The sequence below is a fragment of the Aegilops tauschii genome, chromosome 2 (genome assembly GCF_002575655.3).
Source record: "Aegilops tauschii subsp. strangulata cultivar AL8/78 chromosome 2, Aet v6.0, whole genome shotgun sequence".
In the NCBI taxonomy this organism is placed as follows: domain Eukaryota; kingdom Viridiplantae; phylum Streptophyta; class Magnoliopsida; order Poales; family Poaceae; genus Aegilops; species Aegilops tauschii.
This window is the reverse complement of record NC_053036.3, coordinates 553,054,440-553,067,144: the sequence shown is the minus strand read 5'-3', so window position 1 is coordinate 553,067,144 and position 12,705 is coordinate 553,054,440. Positions and strand designations below refer to the sequence as shown.

Below are 12,705 nucleotides of genomic sequence, written 5' to 3'. Positions count from 1 at the left end.
TCTCTCTCTCTCTCTCTCTCTCTCTCTCTCTCTCTCTCTCTCTCTCTCTCTCTCTCTCTCTCTCTCTCTCTCTCTCTCCCGGACGATCTCCCATGGCACTCCACTGCGAGCCCCTTTCTCCTTCCTTCCTCTCTCTCCTAACCCACCTCTCTCTCCCCATCCATGGCCCTCTCTCTGATTCTCTTCTCGGGTGTTTTCTTGTAACAAGCTCTTTGTTGCGAAAATAAATAAATTCTAGAACATGACCTCTGTTGTAAAAATTTCTATAACAATAGCTTTGTTGCAAAAAAAATAATTATGCAACAAGATTTCTGTCGCGAAAAAAGTTCTGCAACAGGACCTTTGTTCCAAATCTTTTCTGCAACTGGACCTCTGTTGCAAAATTTCTGCAACAAGACCTGTGTTGCAACGGTGAAGGTTATCACTCGGCCACAGCTCGCAACCTGGACGATTTTAAAAAAAAATCAGCCGGCGGATGCGTAGCATGCCCCTTTGGTGGAACCTGTTGATAGTTTTGATAGGAGATGGGCTGCGTCCCCCCACAAAAAAATACTCGTCATGATAACAGCTGGGCAGTTCAAATTTTGATCGATGAAATTCAACCACTGATGATTGATCACATATCGCCAGATGTCTTAGAATTAAACATCCATGTTACAAGAATTCATCACATTCGCACGTCCCATGCAAAGCACACACACAAAGGCTGCTCCACTCCACTTGCCCAAGCAACAAACTCACAACATTCGATTCTAGCCCACCGCCGTCTGCAACGACGAGACCGGGCACACGACTAGAACATGGGCGGCGGCATGGCGCCGGCGTGCGCGGCGGCGGCGTCGTGGGCGCTCCGGGCCTGGTGGCAGAGCTGGCGGAGCCTGGTGGGCACGTACCAGATGGCGAGCCGCGGGTGCGCGGCGAAGACGGCGTCGATGTCGAAGCCGTGGCGCGCCGCGATGTCCACCAGCGGCGCGTAGCAGGCCTGCCGCCACGCCCCGACGTTCTCGCCGCGCGCCTTGTACGCCCGGCGCAGCGCGTCGGAGGCGTCCTCGTCCAGGCAGTGCAGCGCGTAGCAGTGCACGTAGTGCCGCATCTTGGGCTTGTTGATGTAGCTCGCCCCCACCTTGCTCGCGTACCTGAACACCTGGTTCGTCACCTGCATGCGCCCACAAGTACACCCGGTACACGAGTTAGCTCAGGCTCATCAGCTCGTCCGTTCGTCATGCGTCGCACAGTGCGCGCGCCCGGTGCGGTCTGACTGGGCGCTGCGCCCGTCGCATCACCATGGAATCCGGCCAGGCCGGGCAGGCGAGGCAGCGGTGGCGCGCACACGCACAGTGGCAGGCGGAGCACTGGGGAGGTCACATGGCTCGGCGTACTTACGTGGCAGGGGAGGCCAGCCACCCGGCACCCGAGGGAGGGCCCCTCCCCCTGCCTCTGCCTCCATGTCATGCACGCCTACCTGATGCTGAGCTAGGGGCCGACAGGACAGCACAGGGCGGGCAGGCTTTCGGGGCCTATCGATAGCTGACACGTCCGGGATCTTTTCCAGGTTTTCTACGGCTGCTCGTAGGGGGCGTCGGCGTGCGTGTCTAGCACCGGAGAATGCTCCTAGTGCTTGATCGCATTTCATTTCCTCTCCAAGTATCATCTACAGCTTGTGGTCTATATATTCTACCTTTTCTTATGTATTCTAGTATCTACTAGTAGAGCACTAGCAAGATTATGTGACAGCAGCATCTCCAGACTCCAGAACTATACCAAACGAAGCCCAAATTTATGTAAGTGAAGTAGGGAATATCCAGTACATTCAGCCATGTTGAGTTCAAGGCCACGAGTTCACAAAATTCGACCAAGAACTACTCCTACGTACTCCATCCGTTCCAAATTATTTGACCCATATTTATCTAGATACGAATGTATCTAGACACTACAAGTATAGATACATCCGTATTTAAACAAATTGAAGTCAACTAATTTGGAACGGAGGGAGTAGTTAGCTAGGCCTTTTTAGCTCAAACTATTCCACTATTCGTCGTGCTTGGTTTGCCGCCAAAAGTTAACAATAGAAGACAGTTTTTATGGCTTTACACAAACACCGACAAATCAAATATTATCATCAAACCAAGCATACTTATACATAAGCAATTTTGACCTGAAGTTACAAATCAGTATTAAATTGAATATAACCTCTTGGGAAATTCGTCTCATTTGTTCCTATATATTTCCTAATTTTTCAACGATGTTTCCAAAAAAAGAAAAATCTACATTGCAACCGAACACCTGTTTTGAGCTAATTACTACTCCGTCAGTTTCTAAATATAAGCCTTTTTAGAGATTTCAATATGAACTAAATACGATGTATATAGATGTATTTTAAAGTATAGATTCACAGATTTTGCTTCGAATTTAGTCCAATATTGGAATCTCTAAAAAAAACTTATATGTAGAAACTGAGGGAGTAGCATACTATCCCCCCGCAAATAAAATTACTATCATACTATGGCTTGCATTTTTGTCACTGCAATCATGTACTTTTCATATTCACACTTTTTTTGGATTCATACATGTATGTTTATTTCCTATTACATGCCTACATCTATTTTGTTGGTCAAACTTTGGGTAACTAAGGTTTGGCATGGTTAAGCACAAACTAACCGGGTTCTTACTACTACTCCAGCCAAGGACTACGTTAGCAAACCCTAATACACACTGCTTAGAAAAAACAGGTCACGTTTAACTACACCTCAATTCACATGTAATGCACCTGATTATGAGGACATGCATGCAGTAACCTGTACACATGATTACTTCAAGAATTGTATACACTGTCGCCGTTGTAAAACTAAATTAATCAAAGCATACACTTCCCTCATATCTAATTAATCTTTTGTACTTTTTGGCAGTGACTGACACATGCAGAAGCCAATGGTACATGAAGGTGAGTGCAGATTTTCTAAACTAACATGAAATCTTCGCTCCCATCAGAAATTTATGAGATGGCAGCGCGTAGGTAGCAGCATTCAAATGAACAGAACTGTCAGTAATCAATACTAGCTTGAGTAGTCACGGTGAGTTCAGTAGCTGACATGTAGCTGTATTCAGACTCAGAGCAGCCAACGTAGCGTAGGTAGAGAGAGTTACGTAGCAATGGCGAATTATGTGTACCTTGGTTGGAGACTTCTGGCCATGCAGCTTGGCCATGGACTGCACCTGGAGCAGGAAGAGGCGGCACTGCTCGTAGAGATGGAACAGGTAGTCCAGCCCGTTCTTCTTGGCCCTCGCCACCTCGCCGGGCTCCGTCACCACGAACGGGTGCTCCCGCTGCCGCTCCCCGCCGACGCCTCCGCCGGCTGACGACTCCGTCGACTCCGACCGGCCGCCCCCGCCTTCCTCGTGCTCGTCCCCCTGCATGTCCAGCCGCAGGTCGTTCACCTTCTTCCTCCTGGCCTTCTTGGCCTTCCTCCCTGCGGACCCATTCTTCTGCTTCTTGCCCGACGCCATCATCCTCATGGCGTCCTCTTCGCCGATGCCGCCGCTAGCCGCCCCATCGCGCTCGTTCGACAGCACTGTTCGATCGTATGCACGCACGGCGATTAGCTAACTGCATCACATGCACAAACACAACAACATAATCGGATGGATCGTGCATGGATAATCACCTTCCTGTGAGGCGCCGTCGATGGTGCTCCCGGACTGGTATCCGTGGTGGCGGCAGCCCGGTGACATGAGGCGGCCGCGCTCGGCGCGCAGCGCGGCACGAAGGCCGAACCGCTCGCCGATGAGCAGGTCCCAGCGGAATAGTCCCGCGAGCGCGGCCGTCATGTCGTCGAGCTCGCGCTCCGTCATGACGAGGAGCGTGCTGGCCGTGAACCCGAGCTCCGAGATCCGCGCCACCGTGGACGCGCGCACGCCATACCCGACCACGAGGTCCTCCAGCTCCCTCGGCGCGTTCGCCGGAGGTAGCGCAGGAGGAGGCGGAGGCGGGGGAGGGGGAGGAGGCACGGCTGCCGGAGCCGGCGGGCCGAGGTCCCACCTGAACGGGTGCGCGGCCAAGAAGGCGTCGTTGGGATCCATGCACGACACGAGACGAGAGTCTTCTTCTCTCGCTTTTGGCGCTTACGCTAGCTCCTTCTTCCTGGTGTTCTGCCTTTGCCGTGGCCGTGCATCGCAATGGCATCGGGGCTCGCCATATAAAGCCGCGACTGTAGTGTTGCTGCATGCATGCATGCAAGGAAGCGGTTGACTTGACAAATCCTACTGTTGCTTCGGATGGATATCTATCTATCTATCTCACTATCTGCACTGCATTTATTCATGCATGCTCTGTCGTTTGGCCAAAGCTTGAAGCGAGCGAGCTATGGCTTGGCTATGGCTGTGGCTTGGCTGGCTCCGTGAAAACGACTAGTCCTGTAGAAAGCTGCGTCGCCACCCGGGCCGCGATTTGACACTGTAGATTCTAGCGCCTATTACGTGCTGGCTGGCACATAAAAAGAAGACACGCTGAACCTAATAATACACCAGCAGCGCACCACTGTGTAGTCCTATCACGGCGTGCGTGCGTGCATGCATCAGTACTGTGCACGTCGCAAAGTTCTTCCAAAAGATCTCCGTCTTTTGCTGGGTGCTTTTCTCCTGCATGCGCCCCCACTGTTTTCTTCGAGATGCTTGCTAAAAGTAAGCTGGTAGAATAGGTTTATTTGGGCATTATCTTTTTTCATGGTGCAAACAAGATGCAAGTTCTTATAAACCTAAAAATAGGGACAGGCTATGAGTCAGTCGACTGATTTCTAAGTTCAGGTTTGTCGAATTCTGATCTGACCTTGATTTATGATCAGACAGCGAAACAAAACTGAAGTGCAATCAAAACCAACTGACCATAATTCTGAGTCAGTCGAATCCTACAGAACACCCCAACTCGGCTAGGTTGGCACAAAGGGCAGAAGTCCACGAGAACACAACTTGGTGCTATGCAGAAAACTCACCTGTTAACCCGATAAGAACAACACAAACACACATGATCACAACCACCACATAGGTCCCTTGACACTTTCTTTCCTTCTTCCTTTTCCTTCCTTCATTAGCTTTCCTTTCTTTTCCCTCTCTTCTCTCCCGATGCAAAGACGGCACCGCCATGGATCCCCATCAGAGGTCAGATCTGAAAGTAGAAAGAAATCAAAAGAGAAAGAGGAGGGAGAATTTAAAGTGGATTTCATTTCCGATTTGCGTCATATTCTGGAAGTTGCTTCTTACCCTATTTTAATATGTCGGGATTTCAATTTGGTCAGAAGTGGTGCTGATAAAAAGTAGTGATATTATTAACCCTCATTTTACTCTCATGTTCAATGATTGGATCAACAGATGGAGACTCTAGAGTTTCCTATCTCTAACCGCGGGTTCATTTGGTCTAACAACCAAGATGATCCCATCTTTGTTGTTCTAGACAGGGTGTTTACTTCTGTTTGTTGGGATGGGCACTTTTCCTTAACTTTCCTGTTGTTCTTCCTAGAGTTGGTAGTGATCACACTCCCGTTGTTCTAGACACTGGAGATAGGAAAATCTCCGGCCCTAAAATGATTAGATTTAAAACATGATGGTTGTCTCAACCTTATTTGGCTCAACTGGTTGCTAATGTTTGGAATATTGTCTCTCATGCCTCTTCTTCTATTGAGAACCGGCAATGTTAAACTAGATTGCTAAAAGATTAAAGGATGGAGTACTAATATTGAAGCTGATATAGAAAAAAAGAAATAGGCCCTCCTTATGGAGTTTGATTTGCTTGATGTGTTAGTCCGAGAAAAACCATCTTTCTGATGCTGAGTCTGACATGAAGAGGGTGATTAAAAGTGAACTAGATGATATGTGGAAAAAATAGACTACTTTATGGTGAAGGTCCAGAGATAGAAAAATTCTTAAGGGAGATCGTAATAATGACTATTTCCACTCTCTGGCTAACCATAGACACCGCAAGAACCATTTAATACTCCGATTGGTGATGATGGTCCTGTGACCTCTACCTATGATATGCTTAGAGCATCTACAGCCGGATATGTCAAATATGGCCTCTCAAACGCCGCGGACGCGCCCGGGCGCGTCCGCATGCAGTGACCAGGCACGCCTCAAATTTCACTAGTTGCATCCGGACATCTCATACTAGATACTTAAATCCATACAAAGAAATGCAAACGAAATAAACCTACATACTACGTCGATCACCTAACTACTCATCGTCGGAGATGTGGACAATCTCCGTTCCCGGCTCTGGCAGCATTGGCGGCAGCTGCAGCTCTGGCTCCTTCGACACCTTTGACTGCTCCGCTCCGACATCCTCTGCCTCAATCCCCGCGTTGAATTCGGCGAAGAGCGCGTCGAACGCCGCATGCTTGATACGTCTCCAACGTATCTATAATTTTTGATTGTTTCATGCTATTATATTATTATTCTTCGATGTTTTACAATCATTTTATAACAACTTTATATCATTTTCTGGGACTAACCAATTGACATAGTGCCCAGTGCCAGTTGCTATTTTTTGCTTGGTTTTTACTTCACAAAAAATCAGTACCAAACGGAGTCCAAATGCAGCGAAACTTTTTGGAGATTTTTTCTAGACCTGAAGACACCTATTAGGCCAAAGAAGTACCGGAGGGGGGGGGGGGGGCTCCGAGGGGAGCACAACCCACTTGGGCGCGCCTGGGGGCCCACGCGTGCCCTGGTGGGTTGTGCCAACCTCGGCCACCTCCCGCACCGCCTATTTGCTCTATAAATCCCCTGAAAATCCAAAAACCCTAGGGGAGTCGACGAAACACAATTCCAGCCGCCACAAGTGCCAGAACCACGAGATCCAATCTAGACACCATCACGGAGGGGTTCATCATCCTCATTGGTGCCTCTCTGATGATGCGTGAGTAGTTCATTGTAGACTTTCGGGTCCGTAGTTAGTAGCTAGATGTCTTCCTCTCTCTCTTTTGATTCTCAATACAATGGTCTCTTGGAGATCTCTTTGATGTAACTCTTTTTGCGGTGTGTTTGTTGGGATCCGATGAACTTTGAGTCTATGATCGGATCTATTTTATCCATGAAAGCTATTTGAGTTTTGATCTCTTATATGCATGATTACTTATAGCCTCGTATTTCTTCTTCCAATCTTTGGTTTAGTTAGGCCGACTAGATCGATTTTTCTTGCCATGGGAAGAGGTGCTTTGTGATGGGTTCGGTCGTGTGGTGTTCTTTCTCAGTGACAGAAGGGGCAGCAAGAAGACGTATTGATCGTTGCCATTAAGGATAACAAGATGGGGTCTATTCCTACATGAATAGATCTTGTCTACATCATGTCATCATTCTTATTGCATTACTCCGTTTCTCCATGAACTTAATTGAAAGTGCAACTATCCCTGGGTGGTTTTGGTAATTCCTAACAACATATAGCTCATTGAGCTAATGCTATTTCAAGATAAATATTTCAGGAAAGCTCAATGATTGGCATGGCATGGATCAAAAAGTGGACCCCTCAAAATGCTAAGGACAAAAGTATTGTCTCAAGCTCAAAGCCCAAGACTCTACTTTTTACTTTTAGTGATCCAAGATCACATTGAGTCTATAGGAAAAGCCAATACTATTAAGAGGGGGTGTGGTGTTGCTTAATGGGTTTCTTGCTCAAAATGCTTAGTGATATGCTCCAAAGCCCTCAACTACTTTCTCATATCCACATATGTCCCAAACCAAAAGTCAAACTCGGCCCCACCGATTTGATCTATCCGGCGCCACCGAGTTCACTTGACATAGCCACTACCACAAACCCTAGTCTTTTCGGTCTCACCGATAGGGATCTCGGTCTCACCGAGATGGGGTTGTAATCTCTCTGTTTCCCTTCGTAACGTTTCGGTCCAACCGAGATGAGCGATCGGTCCCACCGAGATTGCAATGCAAACTCTCTGTTTCCCCTTCGTAACGTTTCGGTCCAATCGAGATGAGCGAATCGGTCCCACCGAGTTTGCCTGACCAACTCTCTAGTTAGCTTATTACCAAAATCGGTTCAACCGAGTTTGTGTAATCGGTCTCACCGAGATTACGTTATGCCCTAACCCTAATGACATCGGTCCCACCGAGTGGACATATCGGTCCCAGCTAAAATCCTAACGTTCACATTTTGAACTAAATCGGTCTGACTGAGTTCTATGAATCGGTCCCACCGAGTTTGGTGATTTGTGTGTAATGGTTAGATTTTGTGTGGAGGCTATATATACCCCTCCACCCACTCTTCATTCGTGGAGAGAGCCATCAGAACATGCCTACACTTTCAACATACATTTTCTTAGAGAGAACCACCTACACTTGTGTTGAGGTCAAGATATTCCATTCCAACCACATAAATCTTGATCTCTAGCCTTCCCCAAGTTGATTTCCACTCAAATCATCTTTCCACCAAATCCAAATCCTGTGAGAGAGAGTTGAGTGTTGGGGAGACTATCATTTGAAGCACAAGAGCAAGGAGTTCATCATCAACTCACCATCTATTACCTTTTGGAGAGTGATGTCTCCTAGATTGACTAGGTGTCACTTGGGAGCCTCCGTCAAGATTGTGGAGTTGAACCAAGGAGTTTGTAAGGGCAAGGAGATCGCCTACTTCGTGAAGATCTACCCGAGTGAGGCAAGTCCTTCGTGGGCGATGGCCATGGTGGGATAGACAAGGTTGCTTCTTCGTGGACCCTTCGTGGGTGGAGCCCTCCGTGGACTCGCGCAACCATTACCCTTTGTGGGTTGAAGTCTCCATCAACGTGTGGATGTACGATAGCACCACCTATCGGAACCACGGATAAAAAATCTCCATGTCTACATTGTGTTTGCTCCCTCAAACTCCTCCCTTTACCTTCATATGCAATTATTTTACATTCCGCTGGTATACTCTTAGAATTGCATGTGTAGGTTGATTACTTGAGTTGTGCTGAGTTGCTAAAACCTGCCAAGACTTAAAATTGGGAAAATGCTAGGTTTTTATTTGGTCAAGTAGTCTAATCACCCCTCCTCTAGACATACTTTCGATCCTACAAGTGGTACCAGAGCTTTGGTCTCCATTTGCTTTGATTTCCATAGCTTTTGGTGGTCATAACCTTGGTTTCACAACCTAGGAGAGTATGGCGTCTAGCGAGGGAAATTACCACCGTAGAGGTCCTTACTTTGATGGTACTAATTTTGCTAGTTGGAAGCATAAGATGAAAATGCATATTCTTAGACATAACCCCGCCGTTTGGGCTATCGTGTGTATTGGCTTGCAAGGTGAATTCTTTGGTGGGAGAGAACCGAACCGTGAAGCTACCGCGGAAGAGTTGAAGATGATGCAATACAATGCTCAAGCTTGTGATATTCTCTTCAACGGATTGTGCCCTGAAGAATTCAACAAAGCCGTCTTGAGAATGCAAAGGAAATTTGGGATACTTTGATTGATATGCACGAAGGTACCGACTCCGTCAAGGAACCCAAATTGGACGTGCTTCAAAGTCAACTTGACAAGTTCAAAACGAAGGATGGTGAAGGTGTCGCTGAAATGTACTCTAGGCTTGCTCTCATCACAAATGAGATTGCCGGCTTAGGAAGTGAAGAGATGACCGATAGATTCATCATCAAGAAGATCCTAAGAGCCTTGGATGGAAAATATGATACTGTGTGCACATTGATCCAAATGATGCCCAACTACAAAGATCTCAAGCCAACTGAAGTCATTGGAAGAATTGTTGCTCATGAGATGTCACTCAAGGATAACGAAGAGCTTCACAACAAGTCAAGCAGTGCTTACAAAGCCTCATGTGATGCTCCCACATCATCAAGTGAGAAACAAACCTTCAGTGAAGAATTGAGCCTAATGGTGAAGAACTTCAACAAGTTCTATAAGAGTAGAAGCAAGGAAAGAAGTTCCAAGTCAAGGTCCTACGATGAAAAAAGATCTTCTAGTCGTGAGCGTAATTGCTACAATTGTGGAAGACCCGGACACTACTCCAATGAGTGTACGGCTCCCTACAAAAGAAGAGAAGATTCTCCCAAGAGAAGAAGTAGAAGAGAAGAATCACCACCAAGAGAGAGAAGGAGTAGAGATGATCGATATGAACGAAGACCCTCTCGGAGAAGCAAGGATTCGGAGAGGAAGGACAAATCATCAAGGAGCTACACAAAGAGAAGACATCAAGCTCATGTTGGTGAATGGGTATCCGGCTCCGACTCCGACCATCACTCCGAAAGAAGTTATCACTCCAACTCCGAATATACTCAAGATGAAGGTGTTGCCGGTCTAGCACTTGTGTCAACCAACTCCTAAGACATATTTGACTCACCAAATGAAGGAATTGGAAGATGCTTCATGGCCAAAGGTCCAAAGGTATCACACCGAGTATGTTGATTTCAATAGTGATGAAGATGATTTGCTAGGAGATGATGATTTACTTATTGACAACTCTAGTTATGAGAACTATGATGAACTTGCTATTAATCATGATAATCAAGATAAAACGAATGGCAATGATAAGGAGAAGATTGAGCGTCTAACTAAAGAACTAAACACTCTTAAGTTGGCTCATGAAACTACCTTGGAAGATCATCGAGAACTTTTAAAGACTCATGAGAAGCTACGCTTTTAAAAGCTCAACCTTGAGCAAGAGCATGAGTTTTTAAAGGCAATCAATGATGATCTTCGCAAGAAAAGTTCTTCTTACATTGCCAAGCGTTTACTCTTGTCTATTTACATGCCACAAGTTAAATCTAGCAACAAGAACAAGAAAGATTCTTCTTCTAGTAGTAACAATAATCATGCTAAATCCAATGTTGTTGTTCCACTAATGATTCTCTTAGCCAAGTTACACTTGAGCAAGAAAATAGCTTATTGAAGGGAATTATAGAGAAAGGTGTTTACAAGAGTCTTGCCGGAAGCAAGCAATTTGAGGAAATTGTATGCAAGCAATGAAGACACCGGAAGAATCAAGGTGTTGGTTTTGAACGAAAGTTCAATGCCAATGGTGTTGAGTGGGAAGAAGATCAATACCCCAAGACGAAGTTTGTTCCTCAACAAGAGAAGTACGATCCTACTTCTTTTAAAGGAACACAAGCTCAAGATGATCTTCCACCACAAGACCACAAGCAAAAAGGCAAGGACAAGCTTCAAGAGGAGATTGATGCATTTGAAGAATCTCCTAAGGCCTTGGTCAAGTGGGTTCCCAAGACTACATCAAGTTCTACTTCATCAAGTACGACTACAACTCCAAGGATTCCCATCAAGATGGTGTGGATCCCGAAGAAGAAGAACTAGAGAGTTCTTGAGGGTGACTCCGCCAACATTCTTCACTCTTATCATTTTGGCAAGGACAAGTGCAAACAACTTCCATATCTTGCACTAGTTCAAGGAGTCACAAAACCTCTTGTTGGTAAGACAAGGGACAAGGTAACCTAATGCTTTCATGGACATCATCCTATGTGAACATCACTCTATGTCTATGAATATCCTTGTTTGTTCCTTGTGGGACTAACCCATGTAGGTATTGGAAGTGCAACTCACTCCAAAGGATTGCTCCGAATGATCTACATCAACATTGAGCACCCACATCTTCAACACCTACATGAAGTCATCATCGACAAAACCCAAGGTTAGTTCATCCCTCTTAGGGGGGATATCACATCTAGGGGGAGCTTTACTCTAATCAATTGAGCTAAAGCAACTCTAATGATGTGAGCACAACAATGCTTTATGTAAAAGTGATAACCCCACTTGTGCTTAAACGATGCGTATGACCTATGATCAAATGTTCTCATTTGACTCCTAAGTCAATATACTCATATATAGATGACCTAGTCATCGCCAAATTGCTTGATAGATGCTAGAGTGTTTGTGCATGCTTTGTCACATATTTCATTTGTCATTTTATTGTGTGAGCATGTTGGATGCATATTTTACTCATTCGAGGACATCCATTTGTTGCTTTGATTGTTTGGATTTTTCTCTTTTTGCCAGATGGATGGACAAGAATGCCTAATAACTCCCTCTAGCTATCTATGCTTTTCTCGTCTCAAACTCTATTCATGCTACATCACAAAGTTTGATCAAGTCAGATTTGAACCACTCTGTGTGAGGAGCACTCGGAGTCCCCGATTCGTCATAGACTTAAAATTGGGAAAAGGCTAGATTTTTATTTGGTCAAGTAGTCTAATCACCCCCCCTCTAGACATACTTTAGATCCTACATTAATACACTAGATGCATGCTGGATAGCGATCGATGTGTGGAGTAATAGTAGTAGATGGAGGCAGGAGTCGGTCTACTACTCTTGGACGTGATGCCTATATAATGATCATTGCCTGGATATCGTCATAATTATTTGAAGTTCTATCAATTGCCCAACAGTAATTTGTTTACCCACCATATGCTATTTCTTGAGAGAAGCCACTAGTGAAATCTACGGCCCCCGGGTCTATTCTTTATCATATTTGCCTTCGAGATCTATTTTATTTGCTTTTATTTTCACATCTGTTATTCCAAAAACCCAAAAATACCTTGCTGCACTTTTACTTTCTTTATTTTATTTTGGTTTATCGAGAGATCTATTTATCCAAAATTATACAAATCAATCTATATTTTTACCCAGGAGGGATTGACAACCCCTCTTTCGCGTCGGGTTGCAAGTATTTGTTCTTTGTGTGTAGGTAAAATTTACATAGTGTTGCTTGG

General features: G+C 45.7%; 1 protein-coding gene across 1 annotated transcript; it reads right to left on the bottom strand.

Moving 5' to 3' along the window:
• Positions 1-582: 582 nt before the first annotated feature.
• LOC109737444 (probable transcription factor FL) lies at positions 583-4,273 on the bottom strand. The gene is made up of 3 exons (XM_020296580.4): positions 3,663-4,273; positions 3,169-3,569; positions 583-1,156 (listed from the first exon to the last, which is right to left on the bottom strand). The coding sequence occupies exons 1-3, from the start codon at positions 4,075-4,077 to the stop codon at positions 794-796; spliced, it is 1,179 nt and encodes a 392-aa protein (XP_020152169.1). The 5' UTR covers positions 4,078-4,273; the 3' UTR covers positions 583-793.
• Between the last annotated feature and the right edge of the window lie 8,432 nt (positions 4,274-12,705).

Coding starts and splice junctions, on each gene's coding strand:
- LOC109737444 (XM_020296580.4), bottom strand. CDS start 4,077: ATGGATCCCAACGACGCCTTCTTGGCCGCGCACCCGTTCAGGTGGGAC. Junction 3,570..3,662: donor CGACGGCGCCTCACAGGAAG/GTGATTATCCAT, acceptor ACGATCGAACAG/TGCTGTCGAACGAGCGCGAT. Junction 1,157..3,168: donor GCCAGAAGTCTCCAACCAAG/GTACACATAATT, acceptor GGGCGCATGCAG/GTGACGAACCAGGTGTTCAG.